Here is a 23758-nt window from a genome sequence, read left to right as displayed (position 1 = left end):
TCGCTTTTGGGACATAAGTATTTAGTTATGCAACTGTTGCAGGGCTAAACACTTATAAGGTCCCAAAAGCGAGACCTATTGGCTATGCCAATGCTTATTTACATAGACGGTGTGTTTGCTTAGCAGTAATACCAGCCTAATTTGTGTCTCAATGCTACTCTCTGAATGGGAAGGAGTGTTGGGGGGCTCTCCTAGTATGTGTGAATACAGTAGTCGCAGCTGGGTTTGGTTCTCCCGTCTCCTGGTGGGGCGAGAGTGCAGATAAGCAGCGGGGGAGAAATTAGCATGTGGGGCCTATCTGCCGTCTTCAAGGTTGTCGAGCCAGGTCCCGGTTGTGGTGTCCGCAACACCCTCTGAACCGGGGTAAATCGAGTGGTACCCTGTGTCTGGCCATAGCAGATTGCAATCAGACCGAAGCGAGTAGAGATGGCGCCTTGCAAACGGTCCAACAAGTTTACGCCTTGCAGCAAGCGTGAAAGTAGGTAGGCAGACACCCCTCACCCCTGCATTGTTTTAGGATGTGGCTCGTGGTCAGATTTCCCTAGTGCTTCCCACCAGATCGTTAACGGCGTATTCCGGTTTTACACCACTCTGCTGTAAGTTTTGCCACTGCTGGTCTCCAATGTAAACTAGGTAGCCGGTCCTTGGGGGTCACACTGCACGAGGTTAGCAGGGAGCAGTTTTCAAGGACACCCCTCGCACTCGAGTTGGGCGAGGAATGCATCCGGTCCCCCACTGAAGATTGCGAGTGCCTCTTAGCTGCCATGTATGCAGTGCACACGCCCAGGGTGCGCAGACTAGATTAACACTGCAAGAAAGATGTAGTTTTTGGAGTTTGGGGACTGTGATGTAATTTAAAAATGATTCATTATAGCTCTTGCACAGCCTCATCATTCAAGAATTGAAACAGTTTCAATTATTGTACATTGAAGCCATAGTAGTTGCTTATTTACCTTATGCAACTATCCACCAGTAAAAAAGTCAATAGTCCTGGCTTGCTGTAGGTGTAATGTTATGTGTTGATTATATAGCTTGATGCTATGACTGAAGAGTCAGAACTATGCAGCACACTATGCTAAGCAAAGATTTCAGCTTAATTGTTTTAATCCAGTGCCGAAGTGAGAGCCTCGAGTGCTGGGCCAGAATCATTAGGCAACTGGGAGGCAGTTTTGCCAGTCAAATGGGGATGATCTGCACAGTAGTTGAACATGCCTGTTTTAATCAATACTTTGTTTCAGTAGACGGGGCGATTAGCGGGCAGGTGAGGGGTCTAGAGTGGACACACTTGACTAGCACGGCCTGGGTATGGCAGGACAAGCAGTCAGTCAGGGGGACTGGGTGAGGCTGGACTCTCGGAGGTGAGGTGAGAGCTCAGAACATGAGTTGAACTCCAGAACAGCAGTGCAAGGGCTGTTCAGTCCAATGATGAAATTTAGACACATTTGAAAATTATTAATTTAAGAGAAACAATGGCCTATGAGTTCTCTCCTTAAGATGGTTCCCCCCCAAAACGTGTTGAGTTTGTATAGCTCCAAATGTACTCATTCAAACGATTAAAGTTGGATAGAAGGAATTTGGAGTATTTGGGAAGATTTTAATGATATTTATTTGCCAAGATTGATCCTTTCATATAATGATTTTCACTGGCGTGGAGTGTACATGCTTCTTTGCGGATGGTTCCTATGAGACATGGGAGTACACAGGGTGGATGTCTTTTAATGGTGATGCAAGTGAGCTATGCAACAAAGCCATGATTGGGCCTTAGTTATCTTATGCAACTAACAGGCATTGACAAAGCCAATAGTACTGGCAAGTAGGTGTAAGGTTAATTTTGTAGGGTATAACTGGACAATATTCTTACAGCTAAGCCATAAGTTGTTGCTTATGTACCTTACGCAACTAACAACCATTGACTATGTCAATAGTCCTGAATTGCTGTAGGTGTAAGGTTACGTGTTGAGTAAATATATGGATACAAGGATAGAAGAGGCAGAACTATGCGGTAGTCTAGCCCAAGCAAAATTACTAGGCTAAAATGTTTTAATCCAATGCCGAAGAGAGAGCCTCAAGTGTTCGGGCCAGAATCATCAGGTCACCTGGTGGCACGAGAAAGTATTCTTTAACGTGGGGATGGCACATTTGAAAAGGGTGCATGGCAAATATTCCTTAAGATCTACTTTGTGCCAGTCCAATGGGGACGATTTGTACAATAGACTAACATGCTTGGTTAAATCAATACTTTGTTCAGTTAGAAGGGATGATTTGTCCAATTCATATATGCCCCCTGACAATTATTCTTTGACTTGTAATTTGTTCAGGTCCAGCTTGTCTAAGTTGGGTGGGGGTGAGTTACCCAAAGGCTATTATGTAGCATTGAAAGTTCGGATGGCTCACGGAGCAAGGGATGCTTGGCCTGCTCGCAAGGGCAGGTGATTTCTTTGCGGGCTTAGCCTTGCATGCTACCCTGCATTTGGCTTAACTGACTAGGGTGATGCAATGGAACTGTTGCAGGCATGCACCGTGAGATGGGTTTTTCGATACTATGCAACACCATAAACTTAACTGGGTGGAGTAATCAGGCCAAGGAGTGGCTGTGTGACTCTCGGTGCTGGAGACGGACAGTTTGTTGGCATGCCTTTCTAGATGTTTGTTGCAAGCTCGCACGTTTTGTGGTTCAGCTCGCCTATAGCAAAATCTTTAATAAAACAGCTGGACGGACTTGTTCCTTAATGCAGATAACAGAGCAAAATCACTGTGGCCAAGTGGGCCCAGCGCAAAAGACATAAAGAGTTCTCACAGTCTGGTACAGGTTTTGTGATCAAGACAGGTGGAAGGACTGGTTCCAGACCTTTACTTGAATTCCAAGTAACACCACAGTTGAGTGATATTAATGAGCGCCGAAATTAACAACTCATTTTCTCATGTAGGCAAAAGGACTGCAGAGGATGGGAAAAGTGGAACTGTACCTATTGGCGTGTGAAACTGGTGCTTAGGAAACCCAGAGGGAGCATGGGTGATTAGTTGGCCGTAGGTCCACAGCCATCCACCAGTCCGCCTCTAGCATGGGCTGCATCCATGACCTGCAGCTCTGAGGCAAGGTCTTTCGCACCTGGTGTCTGGAGCCCTGTCCAAGTCAAGGGTTCAAGTCCCAGAAGTATGGGCAAGGGCACCTTTCATTGATCACCTGACTGCAGCACATTCACCCAAATTCCATGCAGCAGGCTTGGGATACCATTTTACCTGTCTGTTGAGCTACGGCTGGCTGTTCTTTTGGGGGGCTCCATAACAGGGTGTATCACGTTGGCCTAGAATATAAAAGTCCCTATGGGCATAGTGAGGCACATGGGTCCTCCATTTTCCTACTCTTCCAGGTTCCTGCAAAGGCGCCATAAGGCTTCATGCTTTAAATCTGGAGGCTTCTAAGGCAAATGCCACAAGTTTATGCTTCAATTGGCTAGAATCAGAGATCTGAAGGGCCATTTACTGCAGCAGGTGCCCCATAAAATTGGTTAAAACAATAAGTCTGGTATTTCGAAGGCAGGTATTAGTCCCCCACCCACCTCAAGATCACCCAGACTCCGAATAATAAAATAATATTTACTTTCAACAGGCCTGGGCAAACAAATGTAATGCAGTCAGTTGCCGCCTTAGCCAGCTGATATCATTTAGAGTTTCAGAGGCTGAGGGGTTGTACCTCTATTCAATATGTTCCCAGTTCAGGAGCAGGGGAAAGCAGATTTTGGGGCAGGTTAGCATACCTCAAAGCTGTATCTCTGGGTTTAATGTATGTGTATCTCTGGTCTTATGGCTGTGTAGAGCCATTCTCGTTTTGCACACTACCTGTGTCTTGTGTTCTTTGGCAGCCCCACCTCTGAGACATTTAGGGGTATGTCCATGGTAAATGTTGTGCTTATTAAGGTTCTCATGACCAAAGCGGTTTGTGGTATCTTTGAAAGGGGAAGAGATATAGGTTAGGTACCTAATCGCTTGCAACGTGGGCGGTGTAACATTTTCCGCAGACACTTATTACGTTGCAACCGGGAGATTCCCTCATTAATGTCAGCAACTGCTCACATTGCTAGGAGTTAAGCAGCCTGGGAAGTCTTGGGGAAAACACCACAGATTAAACTGAACAAGCAAAATTCCTGTAAGAAAGGAGGGATATATGGCAAGTACACGAGGACACCCTTGCTTAAGGTCACATATTTCTAAGCTCATTGGATAGTTGAGCCTTTACACATCATAGTAGGATAGTCACCAACGTGGAACAGGCTATTGAGTATGACTTGCCACAATATTGACACACATTTCATACAAACTGGAGCCTCTATAAAGCATGAATTCTGAAAACACAGACTGGGGTACTTTTGGCTCAAAAACCCTCTTCACCAAGCTGCAGAGCGTCATGTTGTTGCCAGGTGTCTTTGAGGGACAGGCAAGTGCATTAAAGGAGCTGTATTAAGTAACAGGGTTACTTGCAGTGAGGCAGAAGGGTCCCAGCAGACCCACAAAAGGTGGGCTGCGGCAAAACATGAAACTGGGAATCTTAGATTCCGACGTTATCATTGGATTAATAATACGCAAGGCTCTCTGGCTACGCGGGATTAAAACTGTTCCAACATGTATTACAAGGTGACTAGAAGGTAAGCCGAACTCGTCTTGGATTTTGTGGGGGGCAATCAATTCCAGGGATAACTAAGTGAACTAGGTCTATTGCTGGATTTAACATCAAAGGTCACAGCTGGTTAGCAGGTAGGATGTATCTGTGATCGAACCGCAGCTAAGCAAGCCTGGTGGGCTGCGTAAGTTGTCACTCCAAATAGGGTGCGATGACTGCAATAGTGTGCACAATACAAACAATCCCTCAAACCAGATTTGACACTATTAATGTGTTCGCCATGGTTTAGCAATCAGAAAGATCTGTGCAATTGTCCGGTCAAATTCAGCAAAGTATGTGCACTCTGGAACCGAGTCATGTTACAGGTTGCTTTAGTTAAGCAAAATATTACACGCCCTGGTAGCCTTAGTAACTAGGCTGGTAGTGGAAGCTGTCTTCTAACAAGTGTGCTGCTGTCTCAAAAGTTTGGGAAACAAGGTGTTAAAGCACAAAAAGGCTACAAAATATTAAGAACATTTTGCATGTCCATTATTCAAGAAAAGGCAGGTATCTGTACTTATCGTTCCCCTCCCAGTCCCGACCCACTTGTCTCTCCATGGTACACATTAGCAGAAGTTGGGAAGTGCACGACTTACACTGGGAGGGGACATCAGCATGGCGTCACAGCAGATAAGTATCGCATTCAGCAGGTGAGGGGCTGGCATGCAATATGGTCATGTAATGAAGCAGAATACGGGGGGCAGGAGCGATGCTATAGGCGTTACATTGTCCATACACGGGCAAAAGGGTACAGTGCCAGGAACCCGCAAACAATGGGTTTTTAGAAAGGGGTTGCGTAAGTGTGCCATTCCAAAAAAGTGTGTGCTGTGACTCCAATGGGGGGAGAAAGAAGGGTTTGGTGCAGTTATGCTGACAGTTACTAGAACACAGCGTGCTTTCAAATTTGGAAGGAGCAGGAACATTTCCACTGCTAGTGTGGTATACAGTGATCAGTTTGAACCCCCATTTATGGGAGTAATAAAGTACGGGGTAAACAAGGGCTTATTTACCCCTAAATCTAAGGCACATATTGCACGTAGTGCACAATGGATTATATCAGACATAACCAGGTTTACTAAGAGCAGTAGTTTTCCATTCCCGTTTGGGTAAGAATTCTGGCTGATGTGGTACTCCTATACAGGAGGCCAGCTGGCAAAGATAAGGGTATGGTGTTGCCCACAAACAATAACTTGTTAACAAATACACTGTGGGCCTGGGAGGCGAACTCCTTTATGTTTTCCAGCATATTCTGAAATCAGTGACTGGGCGGTGATGGTTAATGCACAACCCGGCAACACCTAACAAGTGGGCCTGTATTGGCACAGTGCACCATAGGGATTTCACACTGAACTGTGGTCAAAGTAGAGAGCACTTGTCTCAATTCCTGGCAGGCCATTGAAGATGCCTACGTATGGGTAAATAAAGCTGTGGTTAAAACAGAACAGTAGTTCCCAATTTAAGTGGAGGCCAGCAAACATGCCTACGATGGGGGTGAATAAGCCATGCACAAGTCCACCAAGCAGGAGGGCTTGATTCAACTTTAATTCAAAATAAAATAAAATAAGAAGAGCTTGGTAAATAAGGCATGGTCTCTTGAGTGGATACGCCACAGGGTTTCCCCGATAGGGACGGGGAACACCTGCAGAGGTAGATGGGAATTGTCCAGCTACAAGGACTGGTAACCTGTCAGAGGTAAATGGGAGGTGTCCAGCTAGAAGGACTGGTAACCACACGCTGCAGGAGGTTATGGAGCCTGCCATGGTGGGGTGGGGGCCCTGGATATGACGGCAGCCACATCCAGGGCTGTGGTGGACTTACAAGGCGATCCGAAGGCTCATTGGTACAAAGGGTACCCTTTCAGGAGCCCAATAAAGGTGCATTATGCCAATATCCCAGGAGTCTTTACGGCAGCACCCTGGTTGAGAACGACAGTGCCCCGCTAGTCCCTCAGGTAATTGTAAGCCTGAGCAACGGGGGCTTGCCTGGTTATGCACCGCCCCTAAAAGGGAGTGAGTAAAAGTTATGGACTGTTGGTCCATGATGCGTAAGGGGGATAACCCCCCAAAAAATGGTAGCGCCGATTGGATTGGCCACGGTGCAGTTGGCAAATCAGGAGGGCAGGGCAGCTTAGGTGAGTCACCGCTGCCTGACCTTGGATCGCCCGTAAGTTAACCCACCAAGTTGGCGTACTCCTTGTATGTAATAAACCTGCAGCAAACTTTTCCCAACAAAAACTTGTGTGGACTGTATTATTTTGCACAACGTGACTGTTTACTGCTAAGCGGGGGGGTTGCTGATATCGGCACTATGAACTTTGCCGAAATTGGTAACACGAACACCAAGTTTGTTCCTGGTTGTTGCCAGTGTAGGAAAAGGGCCTCCTCCACACACAGATCCAAATGAAGAAAGCCAAATGCAGGTAAGATACACCATGTTTATTTTCTAGAAGTCAGTGATACAACATTCCAGCAACGAATGCCAGATCTGTTGCACAACCCCCACATATATATCACGCAACCACATTCAAAACACGCCCTCCCGACCCAAAGACATAAACTATCCAGTCATTATTTAAACCAGCCACAAGCGCAGGATAATGTGCTTGCGTCTACTTCAAACAACAACACAGGAATAGTAAATATATGAGCGCAGGGGAAAAGAAAGAGAAAACTAACGCGCTTGTGTATACAAAAGTTAATAGTTGTGCTGGTACTGCCACTGGCATCGCTGGCAGGGGCAATAGGTGGTGCAATGTGCAGTAGCCTCCTGAAGAGGGCCCTGACACTTAAGGTTTTATTTTACAAATTAAGCAGTGTTACAGTTATTATGGAACTTCAGCAATTTGAATTACTGTGATGTCATCACGGTTATAATGATGTGACCTGTTCCTGGGAAGATTCAGGATCAAAGGTAATATGATGTCACTTCCTGTGATATCCTTAAGGTCAAAGGGTGCATGATGTCACTTCCGCTACCCGTGACATTTTGGTAAATCAACGCCCATGCACTTATTTTTCCTCGTCAGACATTAACTGAGTGCAAGAGGAAGAAAAACACACAGGAAAGGAAGAGGAAGAGAGAAAAAAAGTCATAAAGAGAGAAAGCAGTGTCCGACAAGAGTGAAATAAAGGGACAGAGAGAGTCTGGTAGTGAATTAAAGAGGCCTGAGGTGGGTACAGAACTATGCAGCCTTGGTATTCGGAGCACTGAGATTTAATAGCACCGACCATGCGTTTCTGAGCCGAGCTTTGGGCATCAGCACTAATTCTTTTACAAATTAAGTACTACTTCCATGTCAATATAAATGCCCTAGTAGCATTCAGCAACATGGTAGAAACATCTCCCCTCATATGGTTCTGGAGTAAGTCCTACTTTCTAGGGCCTGTCCATCTGAAATTAACAGAGGATTCTTCTCCAGCAAACAGATTACTGTCAAGTTTCGACTGTTGTTAACTTTTTAGAAAAGTTTAGTTTTGAGAAAACGATTTTAGTTGCTAAATGTGATAAAGTTGAAATTAACACTTGATATATTTTGGTATTTATCCTACTAAGGACAAAAAATAATTATTATTTGGGGGTATAAACGAATCTTCTGAAGAAGACAGTGGAGAAAAAAGCACAAAACGGTGCTTATCTCTTCTGTCACACCATTTTGCCTCCTACTAGTTGCGACACCAGAATGATGAATCTCATGGTACTGCCACCAACCTTCCCATTTTGCCATGGGTCAAATGTGAATGAACACGGAATGTTTCCTATTTCTCTCCCTAAGAAATAAGTAAGTGTGTGTGGTATTTCCATTCCCTTACACGGCAATTCCAATTCTGAAGTACACCATCACGTTTAGGAACCTCTAGCTTTGACTCCCGCCGAAAAATTAAGGGAGCGGGGGGGTAGTTGTGAGATTCACAAAAATATTTAAATTCACCTATCGAAACAACATTTTAACAACGAACAACCCGTGGTATAATGAATGGGCTTTGCCGCAGCCCTGCTTCACTCGACTCTTTGAAGGGCAGCAGGCAATAGAGGACAATGCGGGTGGCAGCGGGGTTGGGGGGCAAATGGGTGCACTGCACTGCGGCACCGAACCCTGGCAGTGCGGGCAACGCACAGATGGAGGCACAATGAACGCCGAGAGCCCCTGTACTTACCCGTGACGCGAATGGACTCCAGCATGGTCGCCTCTGGTGCCCAGTGCGGCGGCCTGGTGGTATTATGTCTGCTTCCCTCGGAGCCTCCACACTCTCTCCCCCCACACCGATGGCCCCGCCGCCGCTGTGTGCAACCGGCAGAGAACTACCGCCGCCGTTGCTATGGCTCCTGCCTGGCACGTCACACAGCACCGGCTGTGACAGGAGCTCTACCCTAGGAGATAGAATGCGCGTGTGGGAGGAAGAAAGAGAGCTCTACGGGAGAGGGGGAGGGAAATTGGGAAGGTGCTAACAGTAGCGCGAGCGAAGGTAAACAAGGGCTCTATCTATCATGTTTATCAACAGTAAGGAGCAGCACACATTAATATAACCCCTTCTCCGAAGTAAATTATGATGATGCACTCTCCTTCACTGTTCGAAAGAGGTTACGCGGAAAACGGTAATCTTTGACTAAAGTATTCCTTACTATCGTGTTCAGACAGGGCACAAGTCCCAAAAAAAAGGAGTGGGGGGACTAACCAAGTTAGGCAGTATGCAGGTGACATCACATCACTTGACATTTTGGTACAGACATCGCAGGTGGTTGTAGTGATTAAAGCAGGCAGGTTTAGTTGAAAGGCTTTATTCCAAGAACGGCATAAATACAGAGTAACAGGCAAGCGCCAGGCAGCACGGCTTCCAGCCCCGGGCACCAACTCCAACTGAATGGCCAGGGTTGGAACCCAAAGAACACACCAGTATGTTCTATGCCTCGCACTGCCCACGGGCCATTGAAGGAATACAATACCATACAGAAACTGAATAAGCATAAGGAAAAGCTACACAAGTAAGTACGACACAACACATCCACCCCCTCCTAGGAACAAGCAAAAAGGTAAGGGCTAAACCAAGAAAGAATGGATAAAATGCACTAGGGGGTACGGGTACAAAAGAGAGATGGAGGGAGAAGGAAAGGGATAAAATAGGAACATTTCAGAAAAATATTAAGTTAATCAAAAATGTATTAAGTTACATCACATATTCCTTCAGCCATGCAGGAAGGACTCTCCTCCTCTTGCTGTAGTCACTCATAACAGCACCAGAGTTTGTACATTCTACAACCTCCATAAAATTACTACCAGCTCCCGAAGACCCTTCCCTGCCCATCAAAGAAGAGGAAGAAACACCAGGGGTGATATTCCTGGTGGAAAGATTAGGGTCCGTTATGGGACCGCCATGAGTGGCTTTGGAAGCTCGGTATCCATCAGAACCCAAATGAGATTGTAGAGCACTATTATCAAAATAATCTTCAACCCATTCAAAAGTGGAAGAACGTTCAGGCTCCTGTGTGCCTTCTACACATTGTTGATTAAAATCAATAGCAACATTCTTAAGGTTCCAAACTCTACCATCACTAAGTCTAATGGAATTGCGTAGAACCTCCACCACTTGTGGTGTATCAAATTTGCTTTCACCTTTGGGGACTTTAATTGTTATTTTGATGCAAACCCAGTCACCCACCTTAACAGAAACCTCTTTTGTGCTATGACAGGCATCATAATATTCGTTGCTCTTCATATGTACAAATTCCAGGTCACTTTCCACATCAGTAGGGGACCACTGTTGTACTTTGACTTTCAGAAGCCAACCAGGGTTGAACTTACATCTGGGTGTACTCCCCCTCATCATGATAAAAGGGGACAACCCCGTTGTGGTCTGTTTAGTAACTCTGTAAGCCCAAACAGCTTTCTGTATCTCCATTTTCCAGTCCAACCTCTTGCTCATAGCCGCTTCAATCACACCTTTAATCAAGCGCTCCACAGTGCCGTTGCCACAGGGATTATATAATGATGTTTTGTGCTTCACCCCACACTTCTCAAAATAGTCCTTAACCATGTTTGACATAAATTGTACACCACTGTCACTCAACACGCAAACAGGCAACCCTTCCCACACAAATATTTTGTCCAGAAATGCTAAGACCACATGCATGTCTACTCTTTCCTCAATCTCAACAATAGGTCATTTAGTGAAAAGATCAATTGCAACTAGGCCATACTCCTTCAAATCCCCCACAGGTCCAAAAATGTCAACAGCAATGGTCTCCCAAGAAAGTCTGGGAATTAACCCCTCACTCATTGGGGGTCTCAATGTTTTTAAAGACTTATCTGCAGAGCAGCAAACTGAGCACCCTTTCACAAACCTTTCAACGTCTTTATCGACCCCAGGCCACCAAAAGATGCCTTTAACAACCAATTTAGTCTTAATGATCACAAAGTGGCCTTCGTGACACAATTGCAACACCTTATTGCATAAAGTCTTAGGAGGAATAATCCTGTCTCCTCTCATTAACAATTCACTGTCTAGGGAAAGCTCCATACGAACGTCCCAGAAGACTTTCAAATCACCACTAATGTTGTGTTTTCTAGGTCACCCTTTACACATGTAAGCCAAAACCATTTCTAACTCATTGTCCTTATGTTGTACATCCACCCATTCAGCTTTGCTAATGGCAGGTGTACCAGAATCATGAATGTCGGCTATACTGAAGTTACCCCAGGGGTCACATTGTCTCTACCTGGTACGTAAATGATCTTGTAAATATACTCTTTCATCCTCATGGATATCCTGGCTAACCTGGCTGAAGCCCCCACACTACCTTCAGGGGGTCAGAATTCGTACCAAAGGTCGATGGTCAGTGCGGACAACCACAGGCTTGCCCCAGACAAGGGCACGGAAATGTTCTAAGGCTCAAGCGCAAGCCAGTGCTTCCCTTTCAATGATAGGGTACTTGCTGTCTGCAGGGGATAAAGCTCTGGAGGCAAATAAAATGATTTTTTCCTTACCATCTCTCCCTTTTTGTGAAAGGACTGCACCCAAACCTTTGTCACTAGCATCTGTAGTTAACAAGCATTCTAAATTGGGGTCAAAGCTACTTAGAGCATTCACACGTTGTAAATCAACTTTAATTAACGAAAAGTCTCTCTCACACTCTGCTGACCAATCAAACTTCACATTCTTCTTAAGAAGAGAACGTATATTGTAAACTTTGGCTGCAAAATTTGGTATAAATTTAGCGCAATATTCCGCCATACCCAGAAAAGATCGGACTTCTTCCTTAGAAGTAGGAGCGGGTGATCCAAGAATAGTGTTTAAAAGTGAAGGCTTTGGCTTGACACCCTCCTCACTTATGATGTGCCCTAGGTATGAAACACTTCTTTGTGCAAATTTACATTTGGAGAGTTCAACAGTCAAACCTGCAACCTGCAGTGTCCCCAGCACCTTGTTCAAAATAGAATCATGTTCCTCTTTCCCACCAGCAGCGATCAAGATATCATCTTGGAAAAATCTTACGCCCTTCATTTCACCAAAAAGCCTGTGCATCAATCGCTGAAATACAGCAGTGGCCGACGCAAGGCCAAAAGGCATGCACCTAAATTGGTAGCACCCAAAAGGCGCAATGAAAGCTGTAAGTTTTCTTGATTCAGGTTGAAGCATGACCTGATGATAAGCTGTGGAAAGGTCTATGGTGGAAAACCAGGTTGTGCCCCTTAGAGAAGAAACCATCTCATTAATTCTTGGCAGGGGAAATCTCTCAATAACAATGTTATTATTGAGATGGCGCAAATCAATACATAAACTGATTTTTCCATTGGATTTCCGTGCAACGATGACCGGAGAAATCCATTCCGAAGTGTCTATCTCTTCAATAACTCCCTTTGACAATAAACCCTGTAGTTCCTTGTTAACTTCATCTCTTATTAACACAGGAATGGGTCTTACCTTATGCACCTTTGGTTCAGCATTTTTTTAAAGTACAATCCTGTGTTCAAATCCCTTAAGTGTCCCTAATTCCTTTCCAAAGACACCTGGAAATTTGTTTATTAAGACCTCTCCTACTTTACTGGTCTCTTCCATTATAAGTACTTTCTCATGACTATTAGGATCCAGTATGATGTGCAAATTTTTCTGATCAAACCAGCCTAGGACAGAAGGTCCAAGTTTGGCAACATATAGTTTACCTCTGGCTAACCCTCCATTAAAAAGAAAAGTGAGCCATATGAACCCCAGCATGTCTATCTTTTCTCCAGTAAAACTTACCGGGTTTACATCAGAAATATTCAAGTGATGCCCAATTTCACCCACAAACTTTGTTTTCCAATCTTCTTCATTTACAATAGTGTATGGTGATCCTGAGTCGGCATAGACATTTACAGTAACACCACCTAAATATATCTTGCATATAGGTTTACCTTTCAATGAATCCTCACTAATATTCAAAAGAAAATGTCCTTGTAAATTCTTAATACAATTCTCTTCCACATCAAGATCCTCTACAGTGCCCTCCTCATCGTTCCATGCATACTTCACATTATTCTGCCAACGGCACATTTTGCTAAAATGACCTAAAAGACCACATATACCACATTTCTTTTTTAAGGCAGGGCATTGTTTGCTGAAAGCCAAATGTTCTTTACTGTCACATCGATAGCATCTTCTCTCCTCTGGTTTCCTGTCTCTCCCTAAGTTCCTTTGGGGTTGGCTCAACCAACGTCCCGAAGATTGTTGAGTTTGGGTTTTAGCTTGATTTTGTAATTTAAAAACACCCCAGAAGCTTTTACTGTTTCATTCTCCGACTCTTTGGTTACAGTTGCGCATCTTCCTGACATTTCAGACTTTCTCATTATGGCTAAGACATCCTCTAGTGGTGCATCTCCATTCACCCATAAATGGTCCTGTATAGGTGAATTGTTATTATGCATGATCAACTGGTCACATATCAAATCATCGTGGAGATCCCCAAACTTGCAGTCTATTGCCAATTTCTTTAGGTCATTAAGACACTCATCTACCAGTTCTTCCTTATTTTGCTTCCTCTGGAAGAACTTATGTCTTATTACTCCTATGCGTGCTGTAGGAAAGTGGCTCTTTATATACTGTTCCCAAATAGGTACAGTGTGTACAGAGTCCACAGCCCCCAGAGGTTTAGCAGAGGCTAAAGTTACATATAACCTTACTCCCTAAAGTGGTGGCTTGGTCGACCAGTAAGGCAGTATCAGAGGACAGTGTAAAGCATTTGTTGTACACCCTCAGTCAGAAAATGGTCTCACACACTGAAGAACTGAACTCTAGAACAATGGTTTGTATATAAAAATATATGGTTGTTTTATTTTAGAACCAACAATAGGTATCAAAATATACTTTCTCAGAATGAGATGCTTTAGTTAAATACTTTGCAAGAGGCAATTGATTTGGAATGTAATAGTTACAGTTTGTTGCAATAGGCAACACCATTTCAAACACAATAATACATTGAGCTCAATGGGAATTTTAAGTTATATGCAATTGATTACTTTCAGGATTACTTTTCTAACTCCAGGACTGGATCCTAGATTCAGTCCTGGGACAGTTCTTGGAAACAAGTGAATAAATACGTTTTAGGTACTGTTGTGTTTTTTTTTTTTTTCAAATCGTTTTTATTGAAAAAGAAATAGAAAAATGACAAAGACATACAATAAATGACATATGAAATCTCAGTACAAAACAGACAGATAGTACCTGAGAACTGGCAAGTCTATATATGAGTCACACCCGTCACGGACATATATGGAGTCATAGTCCTATAAACATAGTAATAAAATCAGTAGGTCAGGACAGCAATTCAGACCCTCACGTCCGAGTAACATGGACTAACTTATATCAAATTAGATTAATTTAAATTAAATTAAGTTAAACTAAGATATCTCCTGAAACCACGCTCAGCACACCAAGATCCGATTGCTCTATGTTGAGTGAGCACCCTAACTGCCAATACCTTATTTCATGTGTGTTACCTTCCCGAAAGCCCATACCATAATCCGCCACGCCCTTTACTCCATAGCGTTATCAGCCATATTTCCGTATCCTCCATTCAGGGTGGGTCAAATGAGAACGAAGATCTATCTAGGGCTTTCCATAACCTCTTGTGGGGAGCACGCCACGGAGAGGAGTGCAGAGCTGGATTATCAGCTCCTCTTAGAGACGAGAGCCATTCCTGCCGAATCCTGAAAGAGACCTCAGAGGCGCTTTTCCATTTACACAGTACTACCTTACAGGCTAGAGTAAGCATGATATCTAACAACTGACGATCATTGTCATTATGAAGCTCCTGATCCAACACCCCTAATAGAACATAGACAAACTCTCTTTTAGACTTGACCTTGAAAATATGATCTATGCAATCAAACACTTTTCCCCAGAATGGTCCCAGCGCAGAGCAACCAAAGAGCATATGGGCTAAGTCTCCTACCGCTGAATCACAGTTCCAACATAGGGGGCTATCTTCAGATGGAGTTTATGGAGTTTTTCTGGCGTTCAGTATGTCCTATTAATGAGCATGTATTTGGTTTGGGCTAGAATCGGGGAGATCTTATTCGTTAGGGCAGCAGCATGTATCAAATCCCAGTCAAATACTAAGCCGGTAGAGTTGGGTTCAGATTCCCACTTGGATTCATTTTTCTTGTGTGCCTTCCTTGGGGCAGGGAGAAGCAACTTATAAATTTTGGAAACAAAATGACCCGACTTCATAAGTCGTGGAACATGGGTCTTAAGCCAAGGGTCATTCGTGTTGAGGGAGCGAGTAGACAGAATGACTTTGAGTTTCAAAAAGTCATAGAAATCTATTGGTGACAGATTGTGGCTGGCCTGGAGCGAGGAGAACGGCAAAGGATGCCCTCCCTCAAATAAGTCATTCACCAGGTTAACTCCTCTCTTAGACCAACTCCTCCACTGCAGAGGTTTCCCTTCCATCTTAAGTGATGGATTATACCATAAGGACACCATAGTAGACTTCCTCCACAGTAGTCCTACTTTATGAGTTTGATCAAGCCTCATAAGTGCTCTTCTAGTGTTTAGTAAGATGTATTTGGATTGGGGGAGATGGGAAAGATCCATCGAGAGCAATGCTATAAGAGGAGCGTTACCAATCAGGGATTTTTCAATATCAATCCACAGCGGAGTGTAGTCCGCGTCTTCAGTCAGCCACTGTGCCCCCTGTTTACAGAGAAAGGCCGTCTGATAATTCCTGAAGCTAGGAAGACCCAGGCCGCCTTTTCCTTTTGATAGCTGTAGCTTCTTCATCGATATCCTGGGTTTCTTCCCCTGCCACATGAACTCACCAAATAGCCTATCCACCTTTGTCAAGAAGGCCTCCGAGAAGGTCATCGGTAGCATACTTGCCAGGTAGTTTACCAATGGGGTCACCATCATCTTTAAAGTTTCCGCCCTGCCCCACCATGAAAGGAATTTCGGTGACCATCCCTCTAGTAATTTAGATATTTTCTTCAGAGTCAAGCTCTCATTAACCCCCAATGTTGTGATGAGATCTTTATCAAATTCCAGCCCCAAATATTTAAAGCAGCCTGGTTGCCACCTCAGGCCAGAGTTCCCCATAACCTCTCTATTACCCAAATTATTCAACAATTTAACCTCTGTTTTATCTTTATTTAACTTGTATCCCGACACACTGGAGAATTCGTCAATGGTAGAAATGAGGGCCGATATAGCCTCCTCCGCCCTTTCTGATGCAATTCAGACATCATCCGCATATGCGGTCAGCTTTATTATACAGTCTTCAAATGGAATTCCGGCAATACCATCGTTAGCTCTCAAGTGATAGAGAAATGGTTCAATGGCTAATAAAAACAGTGAAGGGGAGAGGGGACACCCCAGTCTGGTTCCTTGGTGCAATTGAAACGCGGAGGAAAATGAACCTCCAGCTCTAACTCTAGCAGAGGGGCAAGAATATAGAGACATCACCGTCTTCGTAAAAAATTGGCCCAGGTTGAATTTATTTAAGACCGCATTCAAATAGTTCCAGTCGACTCTGTCGAATGCCTTTTCAGCGTCAAGTGTGATTGCAACAGTGGGGGTAGATAACAGTTTTGCTTTTTCGAGTACATGTGTTAGTATCCTGGTATTATCACTGGACAGTCTATTTTTTTAAAAACCCGCCTGTGAGGCGTGTATCAGTCTGGGCAGGACCTTTTGAAGTCGATTAGCCAGAATCATGGCTAGGAGCTTACAATCCAGATTAATGAGTGAGATAGGCCTATAATTCTTTGGGAGCGTTGGATCTTTCCCTTCTTTTGTAAGCACCGCTATGATGGCTTCAGATAGCGTACCTTTCACCTCCCCTATAGTGCTGATTTCTTGGAATAGGTGCAAAAGTGGTTGTGATATAAGTGAGGAAAAGCCCTTATAGAATCTAGCAGTGAACCCGTCCGGACCGGGTGCCTTAACGCATTTTAACGACTTAATGACCATCTCGACTTCTTGAAGCGTGATGGGACCGTTAAGGTCATCACGATCCGTAGTAGAGAGGGAGGGAAGATTACACTCATCCAAATAGCCCTCGATTTTGGAGTCTACTACCTCTGTATTTTTGGCATAAAGTTGCTCATAGAATTGTTTGAATACCTCCGCTATCTTAACCGGGTCCGAGTGAGTCGTCCCCCCCTGATCCCTGATGGAATTTATCATATTTTTCTGTATTTTGAATTTGAGGTATGCAGCAAGGCTCTTCCCTGCCTTATTTGAGTCACATAGTTTGAATTGTTTCCTCCTAGTTAACCAAATCCCCGCTCTTTCACTTACTATTTTGTTATATTCGTACTTCTTATTGGCTAGTTTATTCAATGTTTCCTCCTTCCTATCAAACAAGTGTCTCTTCTCCAGTGCGGCAATTTCACCCTCTAAAGCCTCCAGTGCTTTATTGTGGTTCTTGTTTATGGCAGATTTTATTTGAATAACGACCCCTCTTATCGTGCTCTTTAGCGCTTCCCAACGAATCAAGTCAGTAGTGTCTCCCCTACTGTTATGCTCTAAGTACTGTCTAATCGCGGTCTCGATCATTGCCCTATGCTGTTCTTTTTCGAGGACCTCCTCATTAAACCTCCAGATTGATTGTTGAGTGGAAGATTTGACGTTGGAGATGGACAGGGAGATACATGAGTGATCGGATAAAACCCTTGGTTCTATAGATGTTTCCTCTATTCTGGGAATACCATTCTTTGTAATGAATAAATAATCAATCCTGGAGAATGAATCATGTGGAGGAGAGTAAAAGGTATAGTCCCTCCCGTCAGGGTTCTGCAACCTCCATGTATCTACTAAGTGGAACCGGGTACATAGGTTAGTGAAAGCCTTATGAGATCTGTTGCTTCGAAAGGAGCATCTGGAATCTCTGTCTAATACTGGGTCAAATGGTAGGTTAAAGTCCCCTGCAAGAATGTGTACGGCTGAATCAGGGATAGTCTTGAATTGTTTGGACAGATCAGACCAAAAAGTCAGATCACATGTGTTAGGAGCATAGACATTCGTGACATAGAATTCAGTGTCATCTTTAGCCAACTTGGTCGTAACCCATCTCCCTTTAGTGTCAGTAGTGGTGGAAAGCAAATCTACGTTAGATTTTTTTGCGATCAATGTCAGGACCCCATTTTTCTTCCCTATCGCCTCTGACCCTGCAACCTCAACAAAAAATGTGTTCCTGAGAGTATGAAACTGTGTAGCATCAAGTTTAGATTCCTGCAACAGGACAATATCGCCTTTTTGCCTACGTAAATAATCCAGGACCTTCTGGTGCTTAACGGGCTGATTGAGACCCTTGACGTTGAGAGAGAGTATTTTCAAGTTATTCACTCTTGTTATGCCTATAGGAGTGTCTATTGTGGCTTGGCAGTTTGGGCTGGACTGTTCCCATGAGGCACAGGGTCAAGACTGATTGGCATATGGCTGGGTTCAAACTGGAATGGCATGGTGAGCAAAAAAACGATGGATTTAGGCCCAGATCTCTGTACTGGGGTGAATGTATGACAATGTTCTGCATTCTGTCCATCAACTGTTGTTTTTGCATTTGTCACCCCGAGTGGGACGGGTATGCTCAGACGTGAGTCCCGTGCACTCCATGCCACTGGAATCAAGCTATCCTGGCTGAAGAGGGGTGAAACCCCGAAACCGGTCCTAGGATGCTTGTTTCCAGTCCAGGGAGGACCTGGCTTGGCAGTTTGGGCTGGACTGTTCCCATGAGGCACAGGGTCAAGACTGATTTGCATATGGCTGGGTTCAAACTGGAATGGCATGGTGAGCAAAAAAACAATGGATTTAGGCCCAGATCTCTGTACTGGGGTGAATGTATGACATTGTTCTGCATTCTGTCCATCAACTGTTGTTTTTGCATATTGTGGATAGTGACATAGCTATTCAATAGCTAAACATAGTGAATTGTTAATAAACTGCACTTATATGTACCCATATGGACTCCCCTCATTCTCTCCAAAAACACCCCAACTATCACAGCATTGGCATGAAGGTAAAAGCAGCGTCTGGCCTGAACCTGGCTAAGTGGGACAACCACAGGTCGAGAGGTGTCAGCAGAGGCAACGCAATAGAGCATTCTATCGGGGCCGTGGCAGTACAATCGGCATAGGCATTGGCAGTAAAATGATGTCGGATCTGGTGTGCATTGGAACATGACAGCATAAACAACAACACAAAAGAAAATTAACACAGAAAGCAAACATTTACCCCACCCTATCCCCCTTTCCCATCCTCCCTCCTCCCCCTCTCCCCCAAACCACCCTCCCCCTCCTCCCCACCCCGAAATAATCTAGTAGACATGGTGACCACGAAAAAATAGTGTCCCTCCCATGGCCTCAAGTCGTATCCATGTTGACAATTCGGGAGCTAACCCAACATACAAAACAGCACATAACTTGTGCATCCATTAAGCAATAGCACTTGTTGAAGTAACAACTAACTGATATAAACATAGCTGCAATTGGTCCATCCCATGGTGGGGTTCTCTACTTTCACTAACCGCAGTAACTTTACATCCTCACTGAAAGAGAAGGCACAACCGAACGGGCCTCCCATCTACCCCAAAGGACTCAATACAATACAATGCAAAATCCCCTTATAAGCAAGGCATTGGGTGCACCTCCACAATTCTTGACTGGTGGGGACCACTAGTGCATACCAATTAGCGATTAGTGATTAGCATTCGAACCAGGCACAAACTACATAAGAGCACATAAGATAGAACTAGTGTATCCCCCTTCTCCATGAACAAAGCCCAACAGTGCAACAGTACAGCAACAGTACAGCAATGCATTAGCAATACATCAGAACCCATCATTGTATGACCACAAATGACATAATGACACAATAATCTGCAACGTAAACGTCAGAGACAGATCCTATTAGAAGAGGAAGCAGAGGCCAACGATGATGTATCCATATGTAGCTCTTCGCCTCCTTCCAGAAAGTGCCTGAGCTTTAGTGGATCTGTGAAGACCTGCGGAGGACCCTTGAAAAAGAAACGGAACCTTGCAGGACCTACAAAACCAAATTGGTGGCCCAGAGACTTCAACTTTGGACGTAAGGCAAGAAAGGCTTTCCTCGTATCTACAGTTTCTTTACTATCGTCCTGTGATATGTAAACCTTACTGGATTTCCATAGTACGTGGTTATTTTTGCGCACAAAGGATAGTATTTGATCCACATGCTGGTAACGCAAGGGTTTACAAACAATAGGTCGCGGACCTTTTTGACCCGGCATGATCCTACCCGGAACCCTATGAGCTCTATCAAATTCCAGTGGGTGATCAAAGTTAAGGTTGGTTGCCTGCGAGAACCATGCCTCCAGAAATGGGACACAGGACTCGTATGCCTCTTCTGACCCCTCCGGTATACCAAAGATGCGTAGGTTCCCTCTCCGATTTCTGTCCACCAATTCCGACAGCTTCCTTGACATCTGTTCTGTGGAGATATGTAGGTGTTTAAGAGAGCTACAGGTTTTGGTCTCTGAATCTTCTAGACGACTGATTCTTGATTCTGACTCCGTAAGTCTGGCATTAGTGTCTCGGATGTCCTTACGAATAGCTACAATTTCTTCCTTTGTGGACTTCGCAATCTCCCTCACCTCTTCTAGTTTATTCAGTATTATGTCCATCGTATCGGTCACATCCTTTTTACCTTTGATAGGTGAGATCGGATTAGGGGGTTCAGCCTTAAGTCTTTTCAGGTTCTTCTTGTCCTTGTTCCCCATTTTGTGATCACTTGTAGAAGCCGCTTGACTCGATTACCAAGCCTGATAACTCTTAAGAAGGCCCAGTCAGCTCGTGGTTAGGAGCTCCTCTCACATCGCGTTCATCAAGCTCAGACCTTCTTGCTCCACTATTCTCCATGGTTAACCTATCCGCTCAACAAATCCGAGCCACTCGTGCCCTCTCTGCAATTTTCCTGCGATCCATGTACTGCTCAGATCCCGTGCACAGCAAACGTGGACATGGTGCGTCCAATCTTCATCTCACTGCATTACAATTCCATCTCGTGGTAGCATATTCCTGCACACTGCCATCCCCTCATTGACAGCCTCTCACAGATCAACATTTGCTGCATAGCCGGCACATATGCACATCCAGAGAGCCATGACACCTGCGTTACCAGCAATACATTGTGTAGTACATCTTGCCTTCAATAGTACTCCTTACGTACTCCATGCACTCCATGTACTCAATAAGTGAATGACAAATGCTCAGCTGCTGATTTCAGTGTCCCGAGAGGAGCCCGATAACCGCCGTCACTGCCGCTATTTTGTGAAGGAGCGACCCCATGCACCAATCCAGCTCTTTACTTGTGGTACGATGCACCCATTTGCAGCATTAATCATAAAGCACTTCACTCTTCATACGCTCCACTGGCAATCCCGCGCTGACCTCCCTTCATATTGTAGCCTTCCTCGCACTCCGACGAACACACAGGAGCCTCGGAAACTCTTACACTCTTACAGCCGCCATTTTGTTTCTTCCATGCATCGGCGATTACCGGCAATACCCAGCACGTCGGGGGTGATATATATGGTAGCCATAAAGTATTTTACCCTTCATACGCTCCAGTGGCAATCCCGCGTTGGCCTCCCTTCTTATTAAAGTTTGACTCGCACTCCGACAAACACGGAGGGACCTCAGAGATTCCCACCGCCGCCATTTTGCTTGCTCCGCACATCGGCGTTACCCAGCATGTCGGGGATGATATGCACCACCTTATCCAGACCCTCACTCAGTCCCACTCACTCTTTGGTGTGGTGACGGCGTGATCTCCTCCGATCCTCCAAGAAGGCAGCGGCAGCAACAGCGCCAGCGTCCGCCCGTGGGACCAGCCGGATCCTACGATTGCGTGTACCGCTCGTGGTCGGTCTCCAGGGCACTTGCTTAAAACTCGCCTTCAGGACCGCCTAGGCGTCTCAGATTCAGCCCAGAGGTAGACATTAACCTCCGATCGCCAAAGTCTTCATTCTCGTTAGTCACGGTTTTGATTGTGACTCCCAAATCACTCCGTGTTTCACTACCACGGGAGGAGCGATGCGCTAAGCCGCCATCTTCTCCGGCGTCCAAACCACGTCCCTACTGTTGTGATTTTTAAGCAATATTTTGCTATTTTAAAAGTTGACACACAAACTTTTTCTAATCAAATTACCAATGTTATCCTATGGGAGGAATTCCACTTAACAGGTAAGTAGGGTTATCGTTACATTTTCTAGGTCAGTGTTGGATCCTGGACCCAGCACGAGTGTACCACCTGTAAGCAGGTAAGAAACTGCGTTTAAGTTATACAGGCGATTTTTAACGAATATTTATAAGTTTGCAAAACCGAGACAAGAAATTTCACAGAAAAACAGTCAATGGTTTCCTATGGAAGAAAATTCAAATTACGGGTAAAGTATGTTCTTGTTACTTTTGTAATCCAGTGCTGAGCTCCTAGGCTCAGTACTGGGACATCTATCTAAAACAGGTAAGTAATTACGTTTTCACAGTTGGTACGATTTTTAAAGAATATTTGTAGTTTGCAAAAATCGACAGAAGAAATTTCACAGAAAAACAGTCAATGGTTTCCTATGGGAGAAAATTGAGTTAGTGGTAAGTACGGTCGTAGGTATTTTTCAGGGTCAGTGCTGGGCACCAAGATCCAGCACTGGGATCTCTCCTAATAGCAGGTGAGTATTTACGTTTTCATTACTCGGTTGATTTTAGGTGAATATTTTAAAGTTTAGAAACTCCACACTTAAAAGAAGTTTCAAGAGAAACCAGTTAATGTTACCCTATGGAAGAAAAGTGAGTTATCAGCTTTTGGGTAAGTACTCGACTGGCAGAGTTAAGGTTCTGGGCATAGACTCAGGGCTCTCCCAGGGTCAGGTAGGTACAGTTGTTACACCCTCAGCAGCACAGGGGCAGCTGGGTGGAGAGTGAGTTAGGCCCAATCTTATCCTATGGGAGGCAGGGGGCCCTTGGTTGGTGGCTGCTGACTAGCAGGCCACGCAGCTGTGGGAGCAGGGCTCCTGGTCACTTGCTCAGGGCAAATGGGGAAGTAGGTAGGAGTAGAAGTTGCAGTGCCAGGGCAACTCGGATGGCTGGGTGCAGGATGCTTTTAAGCCTTTGGGCGCTCAATGGATTGCAATGGAAAAGCTCAAGGACGAACAAAGGCTACAAGCTCGGGGACGAAGATTCTTCAGGTGTGACCACCACTTCAAGAGGTAAGTTGGGTAGTTGGAGGATAGGTAGGTACCCAGGAGTCGGGCACAGGGCGCCGCAGGGCACCGGGTCCAGGGGTGTCTTTTGGTGTCGGGAAATCTTACCCTCTGTTGATCGCGATTGGGGGGGGGGTCCCTGGTTCTGAGGCTGCAGGCGTCGTCAGGAGCATCGAGGAGGGTCCTTTGGTGCCGGATTCATGTCACAGTCGCCGGGGGGACGTCCGCGGGGTCCTTGTCCACTCCAGCACAGGCCAGGCTTGGCGGGTGCAGAGTGTGCAGGGTTCGCGGTTCCGGGCTGATGCCAGGGGTTAGATACTTGCTTTGAGCAGAGCCACTGCTCGTGGGAGTCCCAGGTTCTCAGAGTCACAAGGTAGCCAGGTCCTCCGTGGTTTGTGAGGT

General features: G+C 45.0%; 1 protein-coding gene across 1 annotated transcript in view; it reads right to left on the bottom strand.

Moving 5' to 3' along the window:
* Positions 1-9050, bottom strand: part of MATCAP2 (microtubule associated tyrosine carboxypeptidase 2) — a 271200-nt gene extending 262150 nt beyond the window's left edge. The window contains exon 1 of the mRNA XM_085606631.1: positions 8812-9050. Within this exon, the coding sequence (XP_085462757.1) occupies positions 8812-8836 (25 nt within the window). The 5' untranslated portion in view covers positions 8837-9050. The remainder of the gene's footprint in view (positions 1-8811) is intronic.
* Positions 9051-23758: the final 14708 nt, after the last annotated feature.

The sequence above is a fragment of the Triturus cristatus genome, chromosome 5_2 (genome assembly GCF_964204655.1).
Source record: "Triturus cristatus chromosome 5_2, aTriCri1.1, whole genome shotgun sequence".
In the NCBI taxonomy this organism is placed as follows: domain Eukaryota; kingdom Metazoa; phylum Chordata; class Amphibia; order Caudata; family Salamandridae; genus Triturus; species Triturus cristatus.
Note: the sequence above shows the minus strand (reverse complement) of the source record. Positions and strands in the feature narration are given on the sequence as shown.